Source organism: Citrus clementina, unplaced genomic scaffold (assembly GCF_000493195.1).
Source record: "Citrus clementina cultivar Clemenules unplaced genomic scaffold, Citrus_clementina_v1.0 scaffold_2, whole genome shotgun sequence".
NCBI lineage: Eukaryota > Viridiplantae > Streptophyta > Magnoliopsida > Sapindales > Rutaceae > Citrus > Citrus x clementina.
This window is the reverse complement of record NW_006262688.1, coordinates 8,152,065-8,178,561: the sequence shown is the minus strand read 5'-3', so window position 1 is coordinate 8,178,561 and position 26,497 is coordinate 8,152,065. Positions and strand designations below refer to the sequence as shown.

General features: G+C 30.7%; 2 protein-coding genes across 2 annotated transcripts; both read left to right on the top strand.

Annotated features, from left to right (window-relative positions):
- Positions 1-10,295: 10,295 nt before the first annotated feature.
- On the top strand, positions 10,296-12,138 carry LOC18051288 (transcription factor bHLH167). Its single transcript, XM_024190713.1, has 3 exons — positions 10,296-10,427; positions 10,754-11,047; positions 12,070-12,138. Exons 1-3 carry the CDS (start codon positions 10,296-10,298, stop codon positions 12,136-12,138), a joined length of 495 nt encoding a protein of 164 aa, XP_024046481.1.
- An 11,415-nt stretch (positions 12,139-23,553) lies between these two features.
- Positions 23,554-26,459, top strand: LOC18051287 (blue copper protein). The gene is made up of 2 exons (XM_006446275.2): positions 23,554-23,917; positions 25,947-26,459. The coding sequence occupies exons 1-2, from the start codon at positions 23,701-23,703 to the stop codon at positions 26,456-26,458; spliced, it is 729 nt and encodes a 242-aa protein (XP_006446338.1). The 5' UTR covers positions 23,554-23,700; the 3' UTR covers position 26,459.
- Positions 26,460-26,497: the final 38 nt, after the last annotated feature.

Genomic DNA, 26,497 nt, shown 5'->3' with positions numbered 1-26,497 from the left:
TAAATTATTGACACTTTTGCCATTATCTTTTGTTCCTTTTAACTTATTTTTATAATATTGCCCTATTATAATAATTTTTTAGACATTATTAAAAAGAAAAAAAATAACCCTATTATAATAATTTTTTTAGACATTATTAAAAAGAAAAAAATAAATTACCAGTTTAACACCAAAAAATAAAATAAAATAAAAAATATATATTAATTTTTGTGGAACACACTCTTGAGTTAAAATATTAATTTTTCTAAAAAAATTGATGATGTAATTTTTTACGATATTAATTTTTTAGACATACGTGAGCTTCCACAAAAATTAATATATACCTTTTTTGTTTTTATTTTATTTTTGAGTTTAATTTGATAATTTAATTTTTTATTAATATCCAAAAAAGAAACATTATTGTAAAAATGTAATATTGTAAAAATAAGTTAAAAATAATAAAAAATAATGGCATAAGTGTCAATATTTAGTAGCAGGGACGTTTTGAGGTGTTGTTAAAAATACAGGGACTAAATAGACATTAACCTCATAATATAGGGACTAAACAAGCTTTTACCCTTTTTTAAATCCCTTTATGATGATTGTATTATTTGATTCTTGCGTTTTAGGGCATTGCTTGTACGATTTGAATACGAAAATTATGGCGGAAGAAAATAGCTCTGCAGCTGGTTCATCGTCTAGGGCTCAGCGAAATATAAAGGAGCAACATCGAAGAATGCACATGAAAGATCTCATTTCCCAGCTCGCTTCTCTCATTCCCTCCAACTCCAAGGTATATTAATTTTGGTCAGATTTTTTTTTTTCATTTCTTTGTATTTATAAAAGCAAGCAATTAATACTAAGAACTAACTAGCATAATACTAGTTTTAATAAATTCTATCAACTATATATATATATATATATAAGTTTTAGGGTTTAGGATTTACATCGATGTTGTGGATCTAACAAAAACCGTTAAGTTTCTGTTCAACCCTCAAACTAGCAACTATATATATAAGGTTTGTGTGTCTAACTTGAAACTTATTGATGCAGTTGTCTATGCCTGAGATATTGGATGAAGCCACAAGTTATATAACGCATTTGCAGAAGAATAAAGAAAGTCTTGAGAGGAGGAGAGCACTATTGAAGGAAGAGGATCACTCTGAGCCAACAGTAATGAACATAACAACTTCGGGTTCTACTTTGGAGGTGAATTTGATTTGTGGGTCGAATAGAAACTTTATGTTTCATGAAATTATCAGCGTTCTCGAGGAAGGAGCAGCTGAAATTATAAACGTCACACAATTCAATTCGGGTGATCGGGTCATTTTCTCTGTTCTGTCCAAGGTGTGTGTGTCTTCATGTTTCTGTCTAATTTGTGTTTTCGCTTTATGATTTTTTTTTTTTTTGGTGACAGTAAAATAAGAGAAATTAAATTGAAGAAGAATATGAAACCAAATTGCTTTTCTACTAAAACCATCGATATCAGCTCTGTCGCATTTAATTATCTTGCATAAAATTTCTCTACACTTGAATATATATGATTAATAAAAATTAATTTGTTTTCAATTAGTTTGTTGAAGAGTGAATAGGGAGCATAATAATTTAAAACTTTGCTTTGAATCTTAATTATGTTATCCTATGAGGATGTTAGTATCTTTTTAATGCACTGAAAGACTTAAAAAAATAAATAAATAAAGACTTAATATATATATTTTTATTCTTTTAGCTCACATTGGAGTTTTTGCTTTTTTTTAAATTTATTCTAGCTCCATCCCTGTCCAAGCCCGGCCCAAGTTAGTACTCAGTTGACTGAAAAGCTAAAAAGGTTTTAATTCCTAATTTTTGAGTAAATAACTTTGTTCAAATAACTTCAACAAGATGTTAATGAAGTAGAGTTGGCTAAAAAGTCCGAGCCAGTCCAAGCTCGCGGGCCTGGATATAGGCCCAAAAAAATGTAAAGTGCATAGATTAGGTTTGAATAGGGGCCTAGAATTTTAATTTATAAATAAAAATAAATTAAATTTAAATAAAAAACTTAAAATGCTAAAATAATATTTTTCTATATTAATATTTGTGATTTATTATATTTTTTATTAATGTTTGATGTATTAAACTATTATTCTATTATGTATTGGATAATTATCTTTAATTTAAATATTTTTTATTTTATAAAAAAAATCATTTTATAAAAAACACACTCATGGGATCACCTATGAAGTGAAGGGATATAGTCAAAATCAGGGTTATATTCTTCTGGGATCCCACCAATCGAATTAAAAATATCGGTTCGGTTCGATGAAAACCGAACCAAATGCCCACCCCTAGTTTCTCTCTTGATGCATGTGTCAGCAAAATATAATGCAAATATTTTAGAAATTCTTTTGACCTTAAAGATCCCCCGAAAATTTTGATGGCGTCGGTGATGCCTCTGTTATTGGGCCTTTTGATTGTACTTAATTTTATATGTAAGCTAATTCAGAATGCTATGGAAAGAAAACAATAGCTGATCAATTGTGTCCTCATTTGGTGTATTTTTGTAGGACCTAAGGTGCTATAAAACAGCATCAGCAACCTTAGATCCTGCCCAAGATCACAAACCAAGATGCTTCAAGATTGATAACTGCAGAATCTAACTAAGTTGAATCAACAAAATTGGTGCTGATTAACCAAACACAGTTCAGAAAACAGAAGAATTAGAAAGAACAAGGAACAAGAGAGATTTAACGAGGTTCGGCTATATTTCTCTAGCTTACATCCACGGGAGGGCAAATATGATCAGCTTTTATTTGATGCCTAACTTAAGGCTAAACGGCAAGTTTATATGTCGTTCTGAAGAGTGTTATATATACTCATCAAAACGCACGAATTAATGTCGTTTGGCTTTAGTGAATCCAGCTTCTGAACACAAGGTCTTCTGTCGTTTTGATTTTCTGGATTTGCTTCACACACAACAATTTTCCTACTATCTTTTGTGAGCTGATCAATTATCCTAGTTTAGTGGTCTTTTATATATATATATGTATGGTTACTTGGGAAAACAATAAATCAATTCTTTTTCTATAGCATGTTTTCGTTACTCTGATATTACACCATTGAGGAAAATCTCTTTATTTTCAGAGTTGTCGAGAAATTGGATATTGATTATCCACACATCAGCCAATACCCCAGGAGTGACTGCGGGGTCTCTCGAATGCCATTACCCAAACTGCACAGATATATTTCTCAGACAATTAAATTAGACCCTCAGAATCAGCTTACTCTTCTAACAAAATTGTTTCGGGGGTGGGATTTTGCATCACACAGCCCCCGGAGTGAAGGTCTTCATTCTCTCATTAACTTTTTGTACCCAACTGCAGCCAGGATTCTTCTTTGCCTCCTGATTTGATCGATGCCCTAACCCTGCCAGCCTCATCCCATCTCCCTGCGTCTGCATACGTGTTTGAAAGAAGAATATAATATCCACTGTGTTGGGCCTTCAGTATAAACAGAAGCTCAGCTGCCTAAGCCCCCAACTCTACTCTACGTTACGATAGATTCGACATGCCCATATCGAGCATAAATAGGTAACCAGATATTAGTATCTGGTTCAACAGGCAGGTTTTTGATGAACTACGCTGCATGCATCCTCCGTAAGGCCAGCTCGGCCAAAGAGATCAACCATACAAGCATAGTGCATTTCTGTTTTCTGTTGGCTTAACATTGTGAGTTTGCATTTCATTAGAGTACTTCTTCTTCCCCTCTTCTCCAGTAATAGTCCTCCCTGTACGTCTACAAGCTGTTAGCAATGCAACCTCCTGTTTGGCTGCAGCAAGCACTTGCTGCATTAATTAGTGTTTTTTTTTTATAATTAATTTAAACTATAATAATAAAATAAATTTAAAATTTTAATTTAATATACCATTATGTAATATTAACTTTTTATTTTCTTTTATTTTTACATTGCAATTATTTATATATGTTAATAAATTTATAATTTATTATGTAATAATATTATATTATATTTTTATTTTTATTATATTAAAATATAACTGAATAATGGATTATTTAATTATATAACAGTACTTAATGTATAAACATTTATTATTATTTAATAATTTAAAATAAGTAATAATAAATACATAAATATTGCTAAATTTGAATGATAGTAATTTAGAATTAATAGTAATATAAATAATGATATAAAATATTATTGCATCCACCATAATTCAAGTTACACCAAATATGATATTGTATTACAATTTAATATACTATAATACAATATAATTCATTAGGTCGAACGCACCATAAGGATATTATTATAAAAGATAAGAAAAATAAAAATAAGAGTGTCACATATTGCATAACAAAGATGTCTTGGGATATTTTTCTAACGCATAGGGGTAAATGGATGGCTAATCTGAAAATTGAAACACAGACAAATTAATTATCAAAAGGCAAGGAACCCTTATCAATGACCTTATGCTAAATGACAAATTTAAGGAAAGGATAGTCTGCGTAGATGCGTCCTTTCCGTTATGCTAAATGACAAGAAAAATGAGAGTGAATTGTGTTTGTCACAAAGTCACGCGTCAATGGGCCGGAGAAAACAGTCTGCGTTTACATGCGTGTCCAGGAGAAAACCGACACGCCGCACGTGCAACATTTTTGAGTTTTTTTTGTTTTTTTTTTTTTATGAGAACATTTTTGAGTTAAGAGTGCAACATTCTTGACATTTAGCATTTTACTTAAGGTGAAAGCAAACGCGCATTAGTCAATGTCAAAACCCAGTAATCACGGCCAGACCGACTTTCATGTGCACATCGACAAAAAAAGTTCAAACATTAGCACGTGTTTATAGATTATAATCAACGTTGACGGTCAATTAGCTGCACCTTTGTTTCTGTTTTTGGTTTTTTTTTTTTTTAACAGCAACAATATTTTGATGGGTTTTGAAATAAGATAAGTGCTCTTTCAATCGTTATAGTTTAAGCTAATCATCGATTTAATCCATGCATTCTTAAAAATTAATTTTTTTTTAATTTATATCATTAAGAATATTAATAATAATAATTTATTTATTTATTAAAACTAATAAAGGTTATTTATTAACTTTGTAATTAAAAAATTCAAAACAATTCACTCCTGATCGAAGACAAAATAAACACATAAATAAAATTATGATTTTTATTTCATACTCTCATTCCAGTGTAAATAACACAACATACTTCCATTTTGTACTTCCATTCTCACTCCACACTTTCAGTCCCAAAATATCTATTCCTCAGAATTCTCACTCTAATTTGAGAAGTAAAAAATTCCTAAATTTAGTGAAAAAAAACTGGTTTAATTATAAATAAAGTAAAACAAGTCAGCTTGATTGTCAACATAAAAGTTCAAGAGTCCATCTTAACCACACATTTCACTTGGAGATATTAGGAGAGAAAGAATCCTAAGAGAGAATTGTTGTCTTCTTTGGAGTACATGTTGTAGAACTTTTTTAAATAGTTAAATTATCTAAAATGCCCTGAAATTTTTTATTTTATTTTATAATTTTATTTCATTTATTACATAACATAAATTAAAAAAATTATCTATTAAAGTAATTTTATAAATTTTAATAAAAGCTCTCACGCATTGGCAGCCAAATGACTCAAATGTTTTTTAAAAATATTCTGCTTATAAAAGCTGTAAAAGTAAAAACTCTATTTGAAAATTTTACTAACTGGAGTCTATTCCTTTTTCATTTTAAGGCAAATAAAACAAATTCAAAATTCAAAAGAAAAATAATTATTCTTATACAATCACTTATGCGATCACACAACAACAACAATAACAATAATCTACTTTAATAGTGAAGACACATATTTCACAAATTAATAATATAAGAATAATTATATGCAAAATTCAAAATAAGCCACAAGATCTATATTATATAATTTATTTGTATTATTTTTATGCCTCAGAAAATTTGCTATCAATGATTAGGATTGATTTGTGTTTTTCTTTTTCCACATTTTCTCTTGCTTAATAAAATATCCTTTTTGTATATAACTACTCGTATATGTTATCACTCAAAATCAAGAACTTATACCACTATTAGTTAAGAGCAGGTTTTTCAGTTGCAGAAAATGTCAAAGGTACGCATAAAATAAAAATAAAAACCTTTTTCGAATTATATCCAAATCTTCCTCATAATAGTTCTTCCACCCATGCGAAGATGAAGATGTAGATATCACAATTTAAAAAAAAAAATTGTAAATTATGTGTCAATTTATTGGTTTTATTCAAACACAAATAATGTTTGAGATTTCAATTATTTGTCAATTTATTGGTTTTATTCAAATGCGAATAAGTTAGGACTCAAGTGTTGAATTCAGAAAAGGAAGTAGAAGAAACAAGTGGATGGTAAGTTGACAAAAATTTCAATATTTGAATCGTGAGATCCATTGATTCTGCCCCTTTTGATACGAATACGATGATAAAGCTGATTAAATCCTCGGGCGCCTGACATCGGACCTACCTGTATATGTTTGTCAATCTATCAGTCTCTTAATAAAACCAATCAAATTCATTGCATATAAATAGTCGCCATTATTGCCCAGGAGATGAGAACCCAAAGAAATAGTTTCCCCCAAACATTAAATCGTGAAATATCACAATTTTTTTTAAAAAAATTACTTGTGGTGTGGACTTAGGGATGGCAAATATCCAGTTGGATATGGATATTGTCCACCCATGTGTAAATCCATGATTATCCATGATGGATTTGTCCATATCCATATCCAATATTAAATATTGGATATGGATATGGATATGGATTTTATCCACATAAATATGGATATTCATAGATGTCCATAGATATTAAATTTGTATTTCTAAATTTTAGAAAATAATATAACATAATAATAAAGTAAAAATTAATCAATGATTTATTACATTAAAAAATCTTTTTTATTTTCTATTTCCTAAAATCATTAATTTTAAAAGTTAATTAAAATTATTTTAGAAAATTTAAAAAAAAATTACAATTCAGTCCGTCGCCGGCACCGCCGTCTCTCCCGGCGCCGCCACCATAACGTCACTATTAGTCGACACATCCCACACCCACAGATCGGAAATTCAACGATCTATCTAAAGGTGGTGTTTGATTTAGAAACTAACAAATGATGGAGGCGCACGCGCATCGCAAAGATCCGCGGCCACCACATGGCCGTCGCACGTTTGCGGCGCGTGCACCATCGTTGTTCCTGATTGTTGTTGATCGGTTCCATATTTGTATAGATCATGTAGTTTCCAATATATTTATGTCAGCGGTGTCAACATTGGATGAAGTTTTACTGCCGGCGACGGAATAGCGGTGGTTCCGGTGGCGGTGGAACAATGTAAACGGTGAATTTTTCTAAATTTTCAAAACTTAAAATATTTTTCTATAATTTTATTGTGGGGGTATATTTGACAATAAATATTTTAGTTGAGGACAATTTTGTATTTATTTATTTTTAATATTTTTACAATTGTTTGTTTATTATATTTTTCATTTTTAATTTTATAAAATTAAAACTTTTTAAATTTGTGTTGGGTTAAATGGATATTCATTGGGTAAAAATAATTATCCATATCCATCCATATCCATCTGGATATAATTTTAAAATATCCATTTCAAGATCCAAAAAATTTTGGATGGATATTATCTAATCCAATTGGATGGATATTATGGATATCCATTATGGAGCGATCCAGTTGCCATCCCGCTTGTCACGTGGTTGGTCTGGTGCTAAGATATCTTGTTGGTATTTTATGCTCAAGACTTGAGTTTGGGAAAAATTCATGCAGCGGTAGTTAACAAAAAACGCTGTCGTTTGAGACAGATCACTAAGAGAAAAAAAATGAGGAAAACAACAAATACCGCTTGTCATCACCTTCTTTGAAGGTGAGCAAAGGCTCAGATCGTAACCAAATCTGAATCCAGCAGGATGATAGCATTAGTTGACCAGCCGCAATTAAATTCATTAAGATCGGCAAAATCAAACCAATAAAGGCATTTCTCTTGTTATTAGTATCCTCTTACTGTTTTAGTACGCGAATTGGAAAAATGAAAAAAAATTCAACAATGATAGAGATGATAAGATGAAGGGAAAATATCCACCGTTCACCGTTTTTTTAACTTTTTTAAAAATGCACAATTCTTTCTTTTTTTTACTGGAATCCACCTAAAGTTATATTTTATTTCACTTTTCCACTTTCGTTTGGAATCCGTTAAGAAAACTAACGGAAACTTAAAAAAATGACCATTTTACCCCTCAAAACGAAAATTACAATTTCACCTTAAAAATTACAAAAAATAATCAGATTAAATCTAATTATTTTTTTCCGTCGGTCAATAAAGAAATTAATTTCACAACCATCAAATGCAGATTTTTTTTTTAAATATGTTTATAATTAGAATGCTAAATTATAACAGTAGTATTAAAAATAGCTCAATCTCGCAAACCATCAATTGAATTTAAGATAAGTAGAGTTTTATTATTCATTAAGTTATAATCTCTAGTAGTTAAGATTTTTTTTTTGTACTTCATTAACGTATCAATAATGATATTCATCATTAAATCTGATTATTTTTTGCATTTTTTAGGGTGAAATTGTAATTTTCGTTTTGGGGGTAAAATGGTCATTTTTTAAGTTTCCGTTAGTTTTCTTAACGGATTCTAAACGGAAATAGAAAAGTGAAACAAAATGTAATTTTAGGTGGATTCTAGCCAAAAAAAGAAGAAATTGTGTATTTTTAAAAAAGTTGTAAAAAACCAGTGGACGGTGGATATTTTCCCTAAGATGAATTATGTCATGGTGAATGATGGGTCAGTGTATAAATGCTTAGTTTCACCTTGATTTATTCTTTTGCCAGTTTAAGGCAAAGAGAACAAATAGCACGACCCATCGTCAAAATAATTCAAAAGCAAAATCATTTTTCTTGTACAATCAAATGTATTTTTTTTTTCCTCATAACTTATACAATCACACGATAACAATAAAATCTATTCTAATAATAAAGAAATCTATTTCTAGATTACTGATATTAAAATAATTATGTCTAAAATTCAAAATGACTTACAAAATCTATATTATATATATTCTATTTATAATGTTATAATATTTTACGTATCTATTCGCATAAATTTCAAAATAATTTTTTTAGTTGATGGATTTAAATATGAATAAAATCAGGGCATATCGAAAATAGCTTAATATTAAAAAAAGAATTGCATGTTATATATCGTTTATTTTATTAATATTTATTTTAATATTCTATTTGTATTTATATGTCTAATAGTTTTTTTTCTCTTAGTATTATATTTGTATTGATAATCTTATTTAATAAGTGCTATGTGCAAACCTTCTAAAAGGAATTAAATAAACCCTAATTAAACAAACTATATTATCAAAAATTTATATTGATGGTGTGGTATTTTCATTTGACCAATAATGTTACATCCAATTCTCATTTTCTAGCTCCAACGTTACCAATTAATTATCTTTCAAGTAGTTCTTAAAAAAATTACTTACAACTCTTTTCTATCATATAACTTTATGAGAAATTTGACAAACAATTAAGATCCATTTACATGTTGATCATTATCAGATAATTATAATCACCAGCTACATCTTAATAATAAGAAAAACAAGCACAAAATTACATCAACAGTTAATTTAAATCTAACTAGTTGGATAATTTACCTCTAGTAAACAAAAGCGTGTAACCATTTAACATCACATGAACCAACTAGTCAAGGTCACTTTCTGGTTCCCTGACCTAGCTAATAAGCGCAGAAAAAAATCCTCTCTCTCTCTCTCTCTCTCTCTCTCTCTCTCTCTCTCTCTACGCCCTCTCCCTATAAACATCCGAACGCACACTGGTTTTATATACCAGACAACATATAATTCTTTCATGCATTGATAATTTACCTCTAGTAAACAAAAGCGTGTAACCATTTAACATCACATGAACCAACTAGTCAAGGTCACTTTCTGGTTCCCTGACCTAGCTAATAAGCGCAGAAAAAAATCCTCTCTCTCTCTCTCTCTCTCTGTCTCTCTACGCCCTCTCCCTATAAACATCCGAACGCACACTGGTTTTATATACCAGACAACATATAATTCTTTCATGTATTGATAACTAGCTAGCATAATTTCATCTTTTTTAGGTATCAACAAATTCTTTTTTCTTTTTGCTTTTTAAATTTATACTAAATTTTTTAATCAACAAAGCACTTGATGATGATTGTATTGTTTGATTCTTGTGTTTTAGGGCACACTTGTACTATTTGAATCCGAAAAATATGGTGGGGGAAAATTGCTCTGCAGCTGGTTCATCATCTAGGGCTCAGCGAAACATAAAAGAGAAACATCGAAGAATGCACATGAAAGATCTCATTTCCCAGCTGGCTTCTGTCATCCCTTGCAATTCCAAGGTTCTTGAATATTGGTTATATATATACATATATATATATATATATGTATATCTTTTTGTATATATGAAAGAAATCAATGCTAAAACTAACTGGGATACCACTAGTTTTAATAAATTCTAGCAAGCATGTAACGGTGTTTGCCAGAGCCACCACACGATCAAGTCTAAGTAACCTGGATTGTGTTTTTCTAAATTCTGCGAGTTAAACGTTATAAAGTTGCTAACAAGCTACTGCTCACCCGAATCTGAATCTGATCTGATGCTAGTATTCCAAAGTCAACGAAATTATCGATGATTGTGGGTCTGACATGAAACTTATTGATGCAGCTGTCAATGCCACAGATATTGGATGAAGCGACCAGTTATATAATGCATTTGCAGAAGAATAAGGAAAGTCTTGAGAGAAAGAAAGCACTCTTGAAAGGAGATGATCACCCAGAGCCAACAGTAATGAACATATCAACTTCGGGTTCTACTTTGGAGGTGAATTTGATTTGTGGGCTGAATAGAAACTTTATGTTTCATGAAATAATCAGTGTTCTTGAGGAAGAAGGGGCTGAAGTTATTAATGTCACACAATTCAATTCGGGTGATCGGGTCATCTTCTCTGATCAGTCCAAGGTATATATACACATCTTCATATTTCTGTCCAATTTGTTTTTTTTTTTTTTTTGCTTTATGATTTTTTTTTTGGTGACAGTAAAATAAGAGAAATTAAATTGAAGAAGAATAAGAAACCAAATTGCTTTTCTGCTAAAACCATCGATATCGGCTCTCCCGCATTTAATTTTCTTGCATAAAATTTCTCTACCCTTGAATATATATATATATAAAGATTAATTGGTTTTCAATTAATTTGCTAAAGAGTGAATAGGGGGTATAATAATTTAAAACTTTTCTTTGAAAATAATTTAAAAATTTGCTTTGAATCTTAATTATGTTATCCTAAAAGGTTGTTAGTATATTTTTAATGTACTGAAAACTTAAAAAAAAGAAAAATAAAGACTTTAATATATCATTTTTTTTAATTTTTAGTTCGCAATGGAGTTTTTACTTCTTTTTTTTCCAAAAAAAATTATTTTAGCTCCATCCATGGTCCAAGCATGGCTCAAGTCAGTTCTCATTTGACTAAAAAGCTAAAGGAAAATGCTAAATATCAAGAAGAATGGGAGAAAGTTGAGAGAATAAAGCATGTGCTGAGAGAAGAGAGAGAAAAAAAAAGCTAACAAAAGAAAGAGAGGAAGTAAAACGACAATTTGAATTGTAGTTTCTCTCAACTTTCTCTCATTCTTTTAGTCATTTAGAAGCACTCAAAGATAATTAAAAAGGTTATTAATCCTGAGTTTTTGAGAAAATTCCCCGGTTTTAACATTTGAAATTCTTCTTCCCTGCTTTTGTTATTTTTTCCTCTATTCAATGCTTGTGAAATGAAATTAGTTACAAGATTAATAGTCCTCATGTATACAGATTGATAAGGATGGTAGAATATACGAAAAGGATGCATGGGTTTGAACACGGACGTACATGTAGTCCATACATATTTGATGAAAATTGCATGCCATGGACTGCCTTTTCTTGGCCGGTGGTCTTGACTTTCCAAAAGTAACAAAAGTTATGCATTTGTGTCTTTACTCTTTTTGCAGGCCATCAATTCAAGAATTGGTGTGGAAACAGAAAGAGTTCAAGAGCGGCTGAAAGACCTGATCCTCTGATGTTGATGCATTAACAATTCGTCAGACGAAATATGCATGCATGATACAACAATTGATATGTGTCTACATATAGATTTCATCCCAAAATACTTAAATAAACGAATAGTAATGATATTAAAACACTTCTGAACCCACCTAGGTCAAACATATTTGGAAAAGAATTTGGCTTGAGTGATGTTCTGGTGGAGTTTTATGGTGAGATGAGTATTTGTTATTCCTAGATAATTAATCTCAAGATCTATGATGGATTTTATCTTTCTCTTTTCTCACTTGTATGGATTATTTATAAGTACAATAAACAAATTACATGTATCTTTCATTTGTTTGAACACGTACGTACGTATTTGTAAGCCATCAATTCGAGGATTAGTGTGGGAACTTCAAGAGTTCAGATGAAAGAACTGCTTCTCTGATGCTGATGCATTAATAATCTGAAAAAAATAATTTCCTTTAATAATCTGAAAAAATAAGTTAGGGTTTTGATATGGAGTGTACTTTGAAGAATACTCCAATGATCAAGTCAGGGTATTTTAATCTAAAGAGAAAAGTTTAAGTATAAAGGTATTTGCAAGCTCTATATGTGGAAAGTGAAATTGTTTCTCTTATCATTCTCTTGAATTTGTTGAGAAATGACCAAAAGATCTTTTAATCTCTCCTCAAGCCTTAATTTATAGGAAAAGGCTTGAATTTTTTTGCAGGAGATCTAATCTCATCCATCCATTCCCCGACTGAATTTAGATTGTCCATTTTGTAATTGATTTTTTTTTTGTCACTACTGTCACATGATTCTGTTAATGATCACTTGCAGATGAATTCTTTTGTTATGAACTGGTTTTTATTTACATTTCGGTTTTAGGTTTCTATATATATATCAGCGTTCTCGAGGAAGAAGCAGCTGAAGTTATAAACGTCACACAATTCACACACACACACGATATATATATATATATATATATCATTTTTCTGTCTAATTTGTTTTAGCTTTATTTCTTTTTTAGAGTAAAATTAGAGTAATTAAATTGAAGAAGAACATGAAATCAAGTTGCTTTTCTGCTAAAACCATCGATATCGATCGGCTCTCCCGCATTTAATTTTCTTGCATAAAATTTCTCTACACTTGAATATATATAATTAATAAAAATTAATTGCTTTTCAATTACTTTGCTGAAGAGTGAATAGAGAGCATAATAATTTAAAACTTCCCTTTGAATCTTAATTACGTTATCCAATAGAGAGTATATATATTTTTAATCTTTTAGTTCACATTGAAGTTTTTGCTTTTATTTTTTAAAATTTATTTTAGCTCCATCGGGGTGCAAGCCAAGCCCAAGTCAATACTCATTTGACTGAAAAACTAAAAAAGTTATTAATCCCTAGTTTTTGAATAAATAACTTTATTCAAATAACTTCAACAAGATGCTAATGAAGTAGGGTTAGTTAAAAAGCTTGGGCCATGGGTTTGGATATGAGTTCAAAAAATGTAAACCCCGCATAGATTGAATTTAGATAGGGATTTAGCATTTTAATTTATAAATAAAAAATTAAAATTAAAATTAAATAGAAAAGAAAAAACTTAAAATATTAAAGTAATATTTTTTATATTAGTATTTGTGATTGATTATATTGTGTTACTAATATTTTGTATATCGGACTACTATTATATTATATATTGGATAATTATCTTTAATTTAATTATTTTTTATTTTATAAAAAATTATTTTATAATTAATGAAAAACCTCATGCTGGCCAGTCTGGCCATCCAAATTTAGAAAGGCTTTTGAAGAATTTGAACTTCGTTTCAATAATGTGGTCTTGGGCCATAATTTAAAAAAACTCGATCGAATCCCACAAATTACCAACCCTACAATGAAAAATCCTTTAATTTTAACATTTGAAATTCTTCTTCTCTGCTTTTATTATTTTTTTCCTTTAAAATAAAGTGTAAATCAAACAGATTGACCAAAATGCTATTCAATGCTTGAGAAATGAAATAAATCACAAGATTAATAGTCCATATGCATATTGATTGATAAGGATCGTAGAATGAAAAGGATGCATGGGTTTGAACGCGTATGCACATATAGTCCATACGTATATGTTGATAATTGCATGCCATGGATTGCCTTTTCTTGGCCGGTGGGGTTGGCTTTCGAAAATTAACAAAGTTATGCGCGTGTGTCTTTTTGCAGGCCATCAATTCAAGAATTGGTGTGGAAACTGAAAGAGTTCAAGACCGACTGAAAGAACTGATTCTCTGATGCTAATGTCTTAATAATTCATCAGATGAAATATGCATGCATGATACAACAATTTAATTATACGTATATATAGATTTTATCCCAAAAAACTTAAAAGAAAAAAATAGTAGTGATATTACAACACATCTGAAACCCCCTAGGACAAACATATTTGGGAAAAAATTTAGCTTGAGTGATGTTATGGTGGAGTTTTATGGTGAGATGAGTATTTGTTATTCCTAATTAATTAATCTCAAGAGCAATAATGTATTCTATCTTTCTCTTTTCTCAATTGTATGGATTTTTTTGTAAGTGCAATAAACAAATTATATGTATCTTTCATTTGTTTGAACACGTACAAAGATATAAGATATTAATCATTGTTAAATACAAGACAAAATAATCATATTTGACTTTTCAATGCACTTGAACCCCATGATAGAACAAAAGCCATAAAAGTTGTATTTCATCTTTTTGAGAGTGCTATCTTAGAAAGTGTTTAATTTTTGGTTTAATGTAGTGTCTAAGCTATCATATACGGTTTTCCAGGATGAACAACCCTATTGAAGACTTTTAAAGTACTCAAGATTATCGATATTTTTTAACAATGATGAATTCAGTTTGCATTTATTTTTTCTTTCATTGAGTACTCTATCCGTAAAGTAATATAACGCAATCGATAGCGCATCAAAGTCATCTATATCATTAAAGTTCAAATCTTCAACATTTTCATCGAATTGTTTAAGATTCACCCCTATATCACTGTCAAAGTACAAATCACGCAACCTTCAGTTTGTCTCAAGCTTTGCGTTTCTGTGTATATCGTATGCCCCATGGCAAAGTCCCGTAACTAAAGATCACTCACTGATCGATAATAGCGCTAGTTGGCGACCAAATTCAAACTACAATTGATCATCATCACATTCATTATGTGCTTCCATTACATTTCCAAACTTTGAAAGATTCGTAATATGCCCTGAGAAATGCTCAGATGCAAAAATGTTCATTATACTTGGCTCCCTCTTTGGATCAGGCGAATTACACTATGACCGCAGCTTCTTGGCCATTTTATTTGTTATAGCATTCCTTAATCGCAAGGAAAACAGATGCCTGTCGCACAAAATTATAAACATGTAGTTGCTGGATGATTGAAAGGTTGTTGGAATTTTGGGCGACGAATACCTGTCGTTACAGAAAATGGGGAAAACGTATACAAACGTCCTAGAATAAATATAGAATTCATGGTAACCAAATCAATCAAACTTATTCCTCTTTTTTTAGTATAGTTTTTTGTAAATAATGAGTAATGTTTTTGTTTAATTAAAGAAAATGTTTTTTTGTAAATAAATAAAATATTTTTCAATAAAATTCTGTAGAAACAATGTTAAATTTTTAAATAATTAATAATCTTGTATGAATTTACTAGTTTTATCTTACACTTACAAATTCAATGTGTAATTTATAATATTTATGTCTATCACAGTATTGATGCTGTAATTTTTATTATAACATTATAGAATTTTCCTTATGATAAAAGTCAATACGAAATTAATTTCATGTTCTTAATTTAAATTTTTTTCACAATACTTATTTAACATACAATTGATAGTTTGAATGTGTAATAAAAAAATATTAATTTTTAATAGTATTAATAATATGAGAGTTTTTTTAATAAGGTATAAAAAAAGTGAAGCAAAAAAAAGGGGAAGAAAAATACTTGCCCTTCATTTATTTTTACAACTAGAAGTTTGATGATTAAGGCAGCGTTTGTTTTTTTGTTTGTTTTTTTGTATGAAATATGAATAGATCTGAATTAGTCTGAATTCTAAATAGAGCTGAATGTCTAAATCTGAATGATACATTTTTTTTTTGTCTGAATTGCTAAACATAAATATTAAGTTTTTTTTAGCTTAAAAAATCTAAAAACTAATATTTTACTTTTATACCCTTACAAATTATAAATGTTAGCAAATAATAAACATCTCAAAGAATATAAATAAGATAATAAATTATCATAACATAAATGATAAATCATATTCAATTGAATACAACTCTTTAATATTCCATATTTTACATGTTAATTAATTTTATTATAATTTATGATGTTTTTATATGAAAAATATTCATAAAAAATTATGAAGATCAATAATGCTAATATGACAAAAATAAAAAGATAAAAATAATTATAATCTGCCACTATATTATCACAAGTTATATAGAGATATGTAATAATGCTAATTATTAAATTTAATTCACTTAAGGAAAAAAAATTAATTAATTAGATAAGGATATTTTGGAAAATATTTTTTAACAATATTATTCAGACTTTTTATATTAAGAAAAAAATTAAAAAAAAATTAGCTTAATGACTTAATAGCGTAATGACTTAATGGCTGAAAATTTTCATTAAGTTGAAAAAACAAATAGAGTTAATGACTTAACTGACTGAAATTAAGTTAATTAAATCATTAAGTAAAAAAAATAGCCCTTAAATTTAGAAGTTTTTTAAGAAGGATTGGGATACAAAGCCATTTTGCGCTCTACACTTATTTAAGAATTTTTTTTCTACATCTCATGTTCCATAACTTTAGGTTAGTGATAAAAGACTTAAATAAATGAATAATATTGATATCAAACCAGACCACCCACTATTAGGAAAGAGACTCACACAACAATTGCAAATTAAGCGGAAACAAAATTCTTTCAGTCTTTCTGTGATCAAAATAGAATGTGTACCACAAATAAATAGGTAGAAAAATAAACCAACAAATCCAAAGCAAAAAAACAACTACAAATTACACAAATTTTTAAGTAGAAAATCCTAAACGAGAAAAATCACGGGACCGTAGTCTGATATAATCTTCCACTATATTAATGAGATTACAGAAAAAAAAAATTCTCTAGATAATACTAGAGGCTAATAACATTAAGAATCTCAATATTCTTAGGTTACAGCAACAACCTAATAATTGTCTCTCTAATAAGTGGATATCTCAAATAATAGCCAACGAGATGATAAAATAAAAATCAAGACTAGTAGGATTATAAAAGGCGATACCAAGAACTTATCATCAAAATTTGAGAGAAATCAGAGTTAATTTTGCCTTTCGATCGCTCAATTAAAGATTGAAATTTTTGGCCAAAATAATCTCAACACCATTATCTCTCTCTTTACCCTCAAAATTTGACAGAAATCGGAGTTAATTTCACATTCAAATCGTCCAATCAAAGATTAAACCAAAATAATCTCAACATCATTGTCTCTCTCTTTCTCTCTTTTCTTTTTCTTCTCTACAAAAGTTTGTTGATGCCTCTACTTTCTCTTATATATATAGCTAGCCACGTATTCTAAACCTAATTTTAATATAAAATTTCATTTCACCCTTTCAATTTTTTTTAATTATTTAGTTGTCCAAACTAATGCAATTTAGGCTCGAGCCACCCAAATAAGATGGATCCAACAAATCTCCTCCTTTAGATCATTTGGGGGGCACCACCAAGCCCACTTGCTACATATAGCTTTTCAGTTTTTCTTTGGGCAACGACATTGTCATCATATTTAATTTATTCTCTATTGTATGAATCTTCTTAAGATGTAATTGTTTCTTCTCAACCACATCTTGTATCCAATGATACCTCACATCAATATACTTGGATTTCGAATAGTATGTTGAATTGTTTGCCAAGTAAATGACACTCTTACTGTCGCAATATATAACATAACTATCTTATCTCATACCCAACTCTTGTAGGAAATTCTTCATACACAAGGTTTCTTTATAATATTCAGTTATTGCAATATACTCTACTTCAATGGTAGACAAGACAATACACTGCTAAAATCTGGATTGCCATGAGACTGTTCACCCTAAAAATGTGAGCAAATATCCTGATAAGGATTTTCTAGAATCAACATCCCTTGTCATATCTGCGTCTGTGTACACTTATAACATAAGTTTGTCACCGCCAAAATATAAACTTGCCTTAGAAGTGCCTTTAAAATATCTGATAATCTATTTTACCGCTAACTAGGATTGGAGAGAAACTGGCTGACTACACCAACTGTCTGAGCAATATCTGATCTTGTACAAATTATGACATACATCATACTGCCAACTGTTGAAGTATAAGGAACTCTTTTCATTTCTTGCTTCTCTTTTTCACTTGTAGAATAATGCTTAGAACTAAGTTTGGAATGACCTGCAAGTGGAGAACAAACAGATTTTGTATTGTCCATGTTAAATATTTAAAGAACCCTTTCAACATATGTTTTTTCAAATAACCATAACTTCTTAGATTTTTGGTCGCAGGAAATCTTCATGTCAATAATTTGTTTCGCCAGTCCTAAGTTCTTTATTGTAAAAGGCTTGTTAAGCTTTCTCTTCAAATTGTCAATCTTACTAGCATCCTGGCCAACGATCAACATGTCATCCACATAAAACAAAAGAATGGTGAAATCATCATCACCAATATTTTTCACAAAAAAACAATGGCCACACACAGTCTTGCTGAAATCATGATTCTCCATAAAAGAATCAAACTTATTGTACCACTACCTTAGTGCCTATTTCAGCCCATATAAACTTTTCTTCAACTTGCACACAAATTCTTGTTTACCTTTGACACTGAACCCTTTATGTTGCTCCATGTATATTTCTTCATTTAAATTATCGTGTAAGAAAGTTGTCTTTATGTCGAGCTTTACGTTGAGCTATTCAATCTCCAAATTTAAACTAGTTGTTAATCTCAGAATTACTCTAATAGGAGACATCTTCACTACAAAAGAAAATATTTTTTCAAAATCAACACATTTCTTCTTACCGAAGCCCTTTACAACTAATTTAGTCTTGTAATATTGTTGCAAGTTATTTTCAGTTTTCAACTTGTAAACCCATTTGTTCTTCAGTGCCATTTTTCCCTTAGGCAGTTTCACTAATTCATAAGTATAGTTTTCATTCAAATATTTTATTTCCTCTTACATGACTTTAACCCATTCATTTTTTATACTGACGAGACAGTTTCTTCAAAACATTCTAGCTCCTCTCAATCTATAAGCATAACATATTCATGTGGAAGAAATATAGTAAAAGGTCATAGTTTTCTAGTGGATCTTCTCAATTCTGGCTCAACTGGTGGTGTTGGTGGTTCTAGAGGTACTTGCTTAACTGGTTTTGCTCGAACATCATTATTGTCATCTCCAGCTCCCCATAATTATCATGAACTACAAATAGGGAAACTGAAGTTGGGATAATAAGAATCTCTAGAGATGATTGAGACTCATCGCTCTTATCTGCATCACCAACTACTAATTTTCAAGAAACACATCATTTCTAGTTGTAATCAATTTCTTTGCCATTAGATCACATAATCTGTACCCAAATTTTTTATGCCCATAGTCTAAGAAAATGCATTCTTTGGCTTCATCATTAAGCTTTGATCTCTCATCCTTAGGGATGTGAACATAAGTTCTGCAACCAAACACTCTTAAGTTTTTATAAAAATTATCTTTCCTATTCCAAACTCTTTTAGGTACCTCGCCATCTAATAGAACTGAAAGAGAAATGTTAATCAAGTCGACTGCAATACGCATAGCCTGTCCCTAGAAAGATTTAAAAAGCTTAGTGTCAGAAAGCATACACCTAACCCTCTTTTCAATCATTCTATTAATTCTTTCTGCAACACCATTCTGTTGTGGGGTTTTTGGTACAGTCTTCTTAAATCTTATTTCGTGGGATCTGCAATATTGCTCAAATGATTCTCTATACTCACTATCATTATTTGTCCTGACACATTTTAATTTTCCTCTTATCCCTCTCTTAACATAAGCATAGAAGAACTTAAATACATCAAGCACTTGGTCTTTAGATTTCAAAGCAAAAGCCCACGCTTTTCTAGAACAATCATCAATAAAAGTCATGAAATAAAGTGCACATCTTATTGATCTATTTTGCATTATGTAAATATCAGTGTGAATCAAATCAAGTAATTACAACTTTCTCGATGAAGAAAAGCTTTTAAAAGCTACTCTATGTGTCTTTTCAGTTAAACAATGAATACAAGTCTTGAAGGACATACATGCGAAGTTAGGTAGAAATCATTTTCTGGCAAGAGTATCTTCCTTTCTCACCAATGTAACTAAGCCTTTTGTGTCATGTCTCAATGTCATAATCTTTTACAGCCACAATCACATCTTCTTCTTTTTTTATCTTGACTTTTATCACATAGGGAGTGTTTATTTTCCTCCCTTTAGTTAACACTAGGGAGCTTTTAATGAGCTTTCATTTTCCTTCACCAATTTGGTTAGTATAACTATTGTCATCAAGCATGCCTGTAGAGATCAAATTAAGGCGAACATCTTGTACATGTTTGACATCTTTAAGTAACAATTTACAACTAATGTTGGTTTCTAAGCAAATATCTCTCATGCCCACAATCTTAGATGCCCCCTCATTTTTCATTCGAATATGGCCATAATCACCATTAAAATAGGATGTGAAGTAATCACAATGTGTAGTTTCATGAAACGAAACACCTGAATCAATCACACAATCATTGGTATGACAAGTGAGATTTATTGAGTTCTCATCATAAACAATAACCAAATCACCATCAAATATGGTTGCAGTGTTCTCTTTATCATTTTCTGGGTGTCACTATTTTCTTTCGCATGTTCTCTTTTCCATAATCGACCAATTTTCTAACAATGAAAGCACTTCATGTTTCTCCTTTAGGACTTAGATCTTCCTTTGGGGTTATCATTATTCTGTTGACGGGAATTTCTTCTTTGCCTTCTCTTCTGTATTTTTTGCTTTTTCTGAAACTAGTGTATCTAACTCAGAGGAAACTGCTTCAAAACTTTTCCTTTTAGATTCTTCATTCCGCAGCCTATCTATAACCATATTCAAGGTTAATTTTCCCATTTGGTGTTGAATTATTTATCGACACCACTAATGTCTCCCAACTATCAAGCAAAGAACTAAGCAACAACAATATTTGTATCAAACTTGCACTATTGGATTTGGAAAACAATGAATGAAAGACAATATTGGATTTGTTTATCGAAATTTACTATTTTACTTTTCTACTTCAAGGAATTAACTTTGGAAAACAAAAGCAAAAAAATCTTGGCCATTCAATTAAATTATTACTACTGATCACAAGATTCTCAAAAAATTAGGATAAGATTAATAGAGGATCCAAAGCTCATTAGATAAATGGCTTAATTTTATGGCACTTGCACCAACATGTGCCTCTTTCTCTTTCTCTTTCTTATATGGATTATTTATAGTAAATGTCAATATTCATGATGTATCAAACTTGCCTCTCTCTCTTTCTTATATGAATTATTTACAAAGCACAATAACAATAAACACATTACATCTCTAATTCAATTGTAATATAAATTTTGTTTATACTTGTCTCTTAAAAGTTAAATTTATCTTCGAAAATTTTTATTTTGATCCTTTAGCTATGTTGTAAATACATGGGTTTTAATTTTTTTTCCCTTCGGATTTCTCTTAACTTCGGATAGAAAACACCAAAGTATAATTTTATCTCTTTAATTTTAGAATGAATTTAGACCGTTCATCTTGTAATGGTTTTTTTTTTTTTTGGTCATCACATGCTTGTGGAAAATCATTAACATTACACATAAATATGGTTGGTAAAATATTTAATCTAACAATTAATATTCAAATTAGGAGTTTGTTAAGCCATCTATCACAATCATTTAGTTATAGCGAATTGAGAATTCCATTTTTTTAGTTTCCCTACATGAGAATTAGGTGCAAAAGCAATTATATAGCTATTATTGTCAAATGTATTTAACATGTATAACACCAGCGACCACCGCATTCTTATTAACTTTTATGAAAATATTTTATTTGCAAATAATGAAAAATAGTTTTTTTTGTTCATTTATTTAAATTTATTGTAAATTAGAAAATTTCAGAATTTGTTGATCCACTTGAAATCCAAACACGTAAAGGGTAAAATTGTCAAATTATAAGAAGCAATGCAGCACCATAGGAACATAAAAAGAGGTTTTACCTCGCTCAAAAATTCTTGGCACTTTGCCATTTTTAAGCCCAAAAACAATATTGCTGCTCACACTTGTGGGGATTCGATTATAGAAATAAATTAGAAGATAGACCCCATATGATTGCCGTGAAAGATGGAAAATGGAAAAAAGAAAAAGAAAAAGAAAATAGTTGATTTAACACGTGCAATTGCACATCCACAATGTAAAATGGACAATTTATTACCATAAATATACTAAATTGTAACATTATTAAATATAAATTAGGAGAATTAGTGAATAAGAGGCCTGATCTAATGCGTGTAGTTACGTATCCACAACACAATTCTATCAATAAAATTTTGCTACGAGCAGATCGAATTTCTACTGTAGTTTTCTCGCTTAGTAAAACCTTTGATCATATTCACACCTCAAAATCCAGGAAGAAAAAGACGGGCAATAATGCGACGAGCAATGAATAAGGTTTAATTTGTTAGCTGCGTACGTGATGTGTGATATAGACTTGTTGACAGCTGGTGCTTATAAGGAATCCTGCTTGCTTGCACCACATGCCAATGCCCGCCAGAACACAGAAGAAAAAAAAAATTCCGAAAGTGGAGCCCACCCACGCAGCATTACATCATAACAAATTAAAAAGAGAGAAGCCAATTTAGTAACTCCATAGGAGCCACTTCGGCCTTGGTCGGAGTGGTGGGCTGCTGCCCTCATAAAGCATTGTTTATTTGTGGGGGTTAACGTGTTTATTTGTTTAATATTTTAAAAATTTTCTCTTCCTCGTGTAATACGAGTGGAGTATGGACATTCTTCGTCTGTAAGGGATTATTTGTCTGGGCATGTACTTCACAGAATTCAATGTAATAATATAAGTCTCAATTATGTATTTCTGATTGTAAATATCAGTGTAATATATCTACTATAATAACAGTTGTAACTATCTGTGTAATGCAGTAATATGATGATTAATCAGTATTCAAAAAAAAAAAAAACTCCATAGGAAAACAAGGCCGTACATATCAATGATATTCATTCACAAGCGTCTCAGAATGGTTATCGTAAAAATGGTAAAATTATTATTATTTTTAATTATTATTTCAATTAACAGAAATACCATATCTTATATACTATATGTCACAGACACAGCAAAGCATCAAAATATTCAAAACCATTTTCTTAGTTCTTCAGCAGAAGGAGTTATTAAATAATGAACTGCTAAACCATATATAAAAATAAAAGGCGCGCATTAGTTCCATTAGTTTCACTTGTGAGACTGAGACCCAAAAAGAAATATGGAACAGGGAAGAAAGAGAGTGAGCCCCGTATCAGTCTTCTTCGCTTTCTTCTGTTTTCTTCTCCTTCGTCTTCTTTGCTTTTCAGGATCAGCTGAAGCTTACAAGAACTACACAGTTGGTGACTCATTGGGATGGTATGACAGTCAAGAGAAACCTGCTGTTGATTATCAGAAATGGGCTGATGCCAAAAACTTTAGCTTGGGAGATTTTCTCAGTAAGATTATTCTCTCAGTATACTTATGATCTTATTTATTAATTAATTTTGGTACTTGTTTTAACTTTTTACAGCATGGAACCCAGTTGCTTTTGATTTTATGTGTGAGTTTCTATTTTCAGTGATGTTTGAAATTTGTGAATCTTGGGTCAGTCTCTAAACCCATATAAAGGAAATTGATACTATTTTACAATTTCTGAGTGAGCTAAACAGAAGCTGCTGCTCGGTAATTAGTTCACCAAAAGGAATGATCAATTAATCAAAGTTGCTTCTTCTTCTTCTTCTTCTTCTTCCTCTTCTTTACTCAGAAAGTCTTCTCTGAATACCCAGATACTGTTGTTCATCAGGGAGATCGGTTAAATAAACAAATTAAAATCTAGCTAGCTCTTTGGTATGATTCATGAATCATATTGCAATATGTTGAATTCTCTTTCCTAGATCTCTAACCAAATAAGCAAAACTTTAGCAGGAAGTTTCTAGCTATATGTCAAAAATCCCTTGTTACTTTCTTCATCAGTCTCTATATTCTGTTCCAACTTCCAACTACACCTCAATTGAATTATTTATTTCATCCAAATTTAGCTCTTGAACATGAAACCAAGCTATATATGTATGAAGCATAAAAGATGTCATATTTTCTTTCTTAATATCACCACAATCTTTTATTATTATTTTGGTAAATTAGTTATCTCCATTTGTTTATTAATTAAGTTAGTTTACCTCAATCATGACAAAGGAAGTACAAGGAAGTGGCTTTCTATTTTTTCAGAGATAAGAATAACTTTGTCTAATGATTAGTGATTTAGCCTTCTGGATTTTGGAGCATGTCATGTGATGCTTTTCCCTACAATAGCATGAAATTTAGTGCAAAAGCTTAGCTGAAAAAAGGAACATTAAAATAAAGGTAAGTGCTAAGATCACCGGCTGGTGCATGGTTTTTCATTGTATATAACAAGGTCTAGTTAAGGTCCTTCGTACAATATATGTTTTTTAAAATTTGTTGCCACTTGCAAATATAGCATTGTGCATGCGCATACACCAGAGCAAGACCCATAAGATAAGCTAGCGGATTCATAGATTCACTCACTCACATGCTCATTCCTAGGAGTTGAACAGTTGCTTTCAAAGGAATGTTTCCCCATGTGCAAGTACATGCTCATTCAATGGACATTGTTGGCTGACAAAAAACATCACCCGATGAGTTCTTTACATCTGGCACTTAATCATTGGCTTGTCGGCTAACTGATCAGTAAATTTATACCCAACTCTTACGACTTTCTGCCAGTTGTCCTTTATGAGGAGTGAGTACACACATGCACATTGATAAGGATATATTATTACATTACCAGTCCTCCTACTACGCCATGTGCATTTTGATCACCTCATGAGTTCATGTCCCAGCACTGAAAAGTACTCCGAATTTGCCAAAGTAATCCGACTTCATTTCAATTTGTTCATCAATATGCCAAAATCATCTAGAAAAAGACTAAAACACCCTCATTCTTGCTGTAAAACGGCTCAAACCATTATTTTACCTCCCGTTTCTCTAACAATATGTAATTTCTTTTTTCATTTTTTCTCGTGTAATTTAAATATTTAATTGTTCAAGTATGAGTCTTTTAATTCTGTTCTGTTTGTCATAATTTGTAGAAAAATCACTAGTACTATATAAATTTAATCTAAAGATGGTTCCGTAGATGTCTACGTATAAATATCAACATATTTTAATATACGTCGTATAAAAGAAAGGGAGGGCGTTAAAGAACTTGTAATAATTATAAAAAAGATGTGGTTATGTTGGAGCTGATTTATAGTAGAGTACGAATCTTAAACACATACGCAAAGTGGTTAATAATAAAAAATTCATTAAAATTTTGATTGTGTGATTATGAAGGGGTAATCTACCTTTAAAACGGTTACAACATAGCCGCACCCTTATAAAAACTCTATAACTGCTAAAGATAGTTTCCTTGTAATGCATGGTGAAGATTCACAGAGGACTTGCATGTGTTGTTCATTGTGATTGCAGTTTTCAATACAGATACCAACCACTCAGTTGTGCAAACATACAATTTCACAACATACAAAGAATGCGATTACGATGATGCCCTAGACAGTGACACCAAGCTATGGTCAGCAGCAGATCCATCAAACACAGCAACATCTGGAGTGACGGTGCCGGTTCCTTTGCTCAAAGAAGGAACCACATATTTCTTTTCAAGCGACTACGATGGAGACCAATGCAGGAGCGGCCAACACTTCAAAATAAATGTCAGCCACGGGAAAGGGTTGCCGGAAAGTTTGAAGAGTCCGTCGGAACAATCCCCGGCTCCTAATAGTGCCGATTATAACAATGATGAATCCGCCCCGGATCTTGTCGTGCCTTCCACTTTCAATAAGCCTCGTGGGAATCAAAATAGTAATGACGACGATGGTGATAATGTAAAGAAACAATCTGGGGCTGTTTCTTTATTAGCTAAGTACTTGGATTGGAAATTCAATGGTATTTTGTTCTTGTTAGGGATTATTAGCATATTCTGATAAATTTCATCAATTTTTTTTTCATTTTTTTAAATTGTT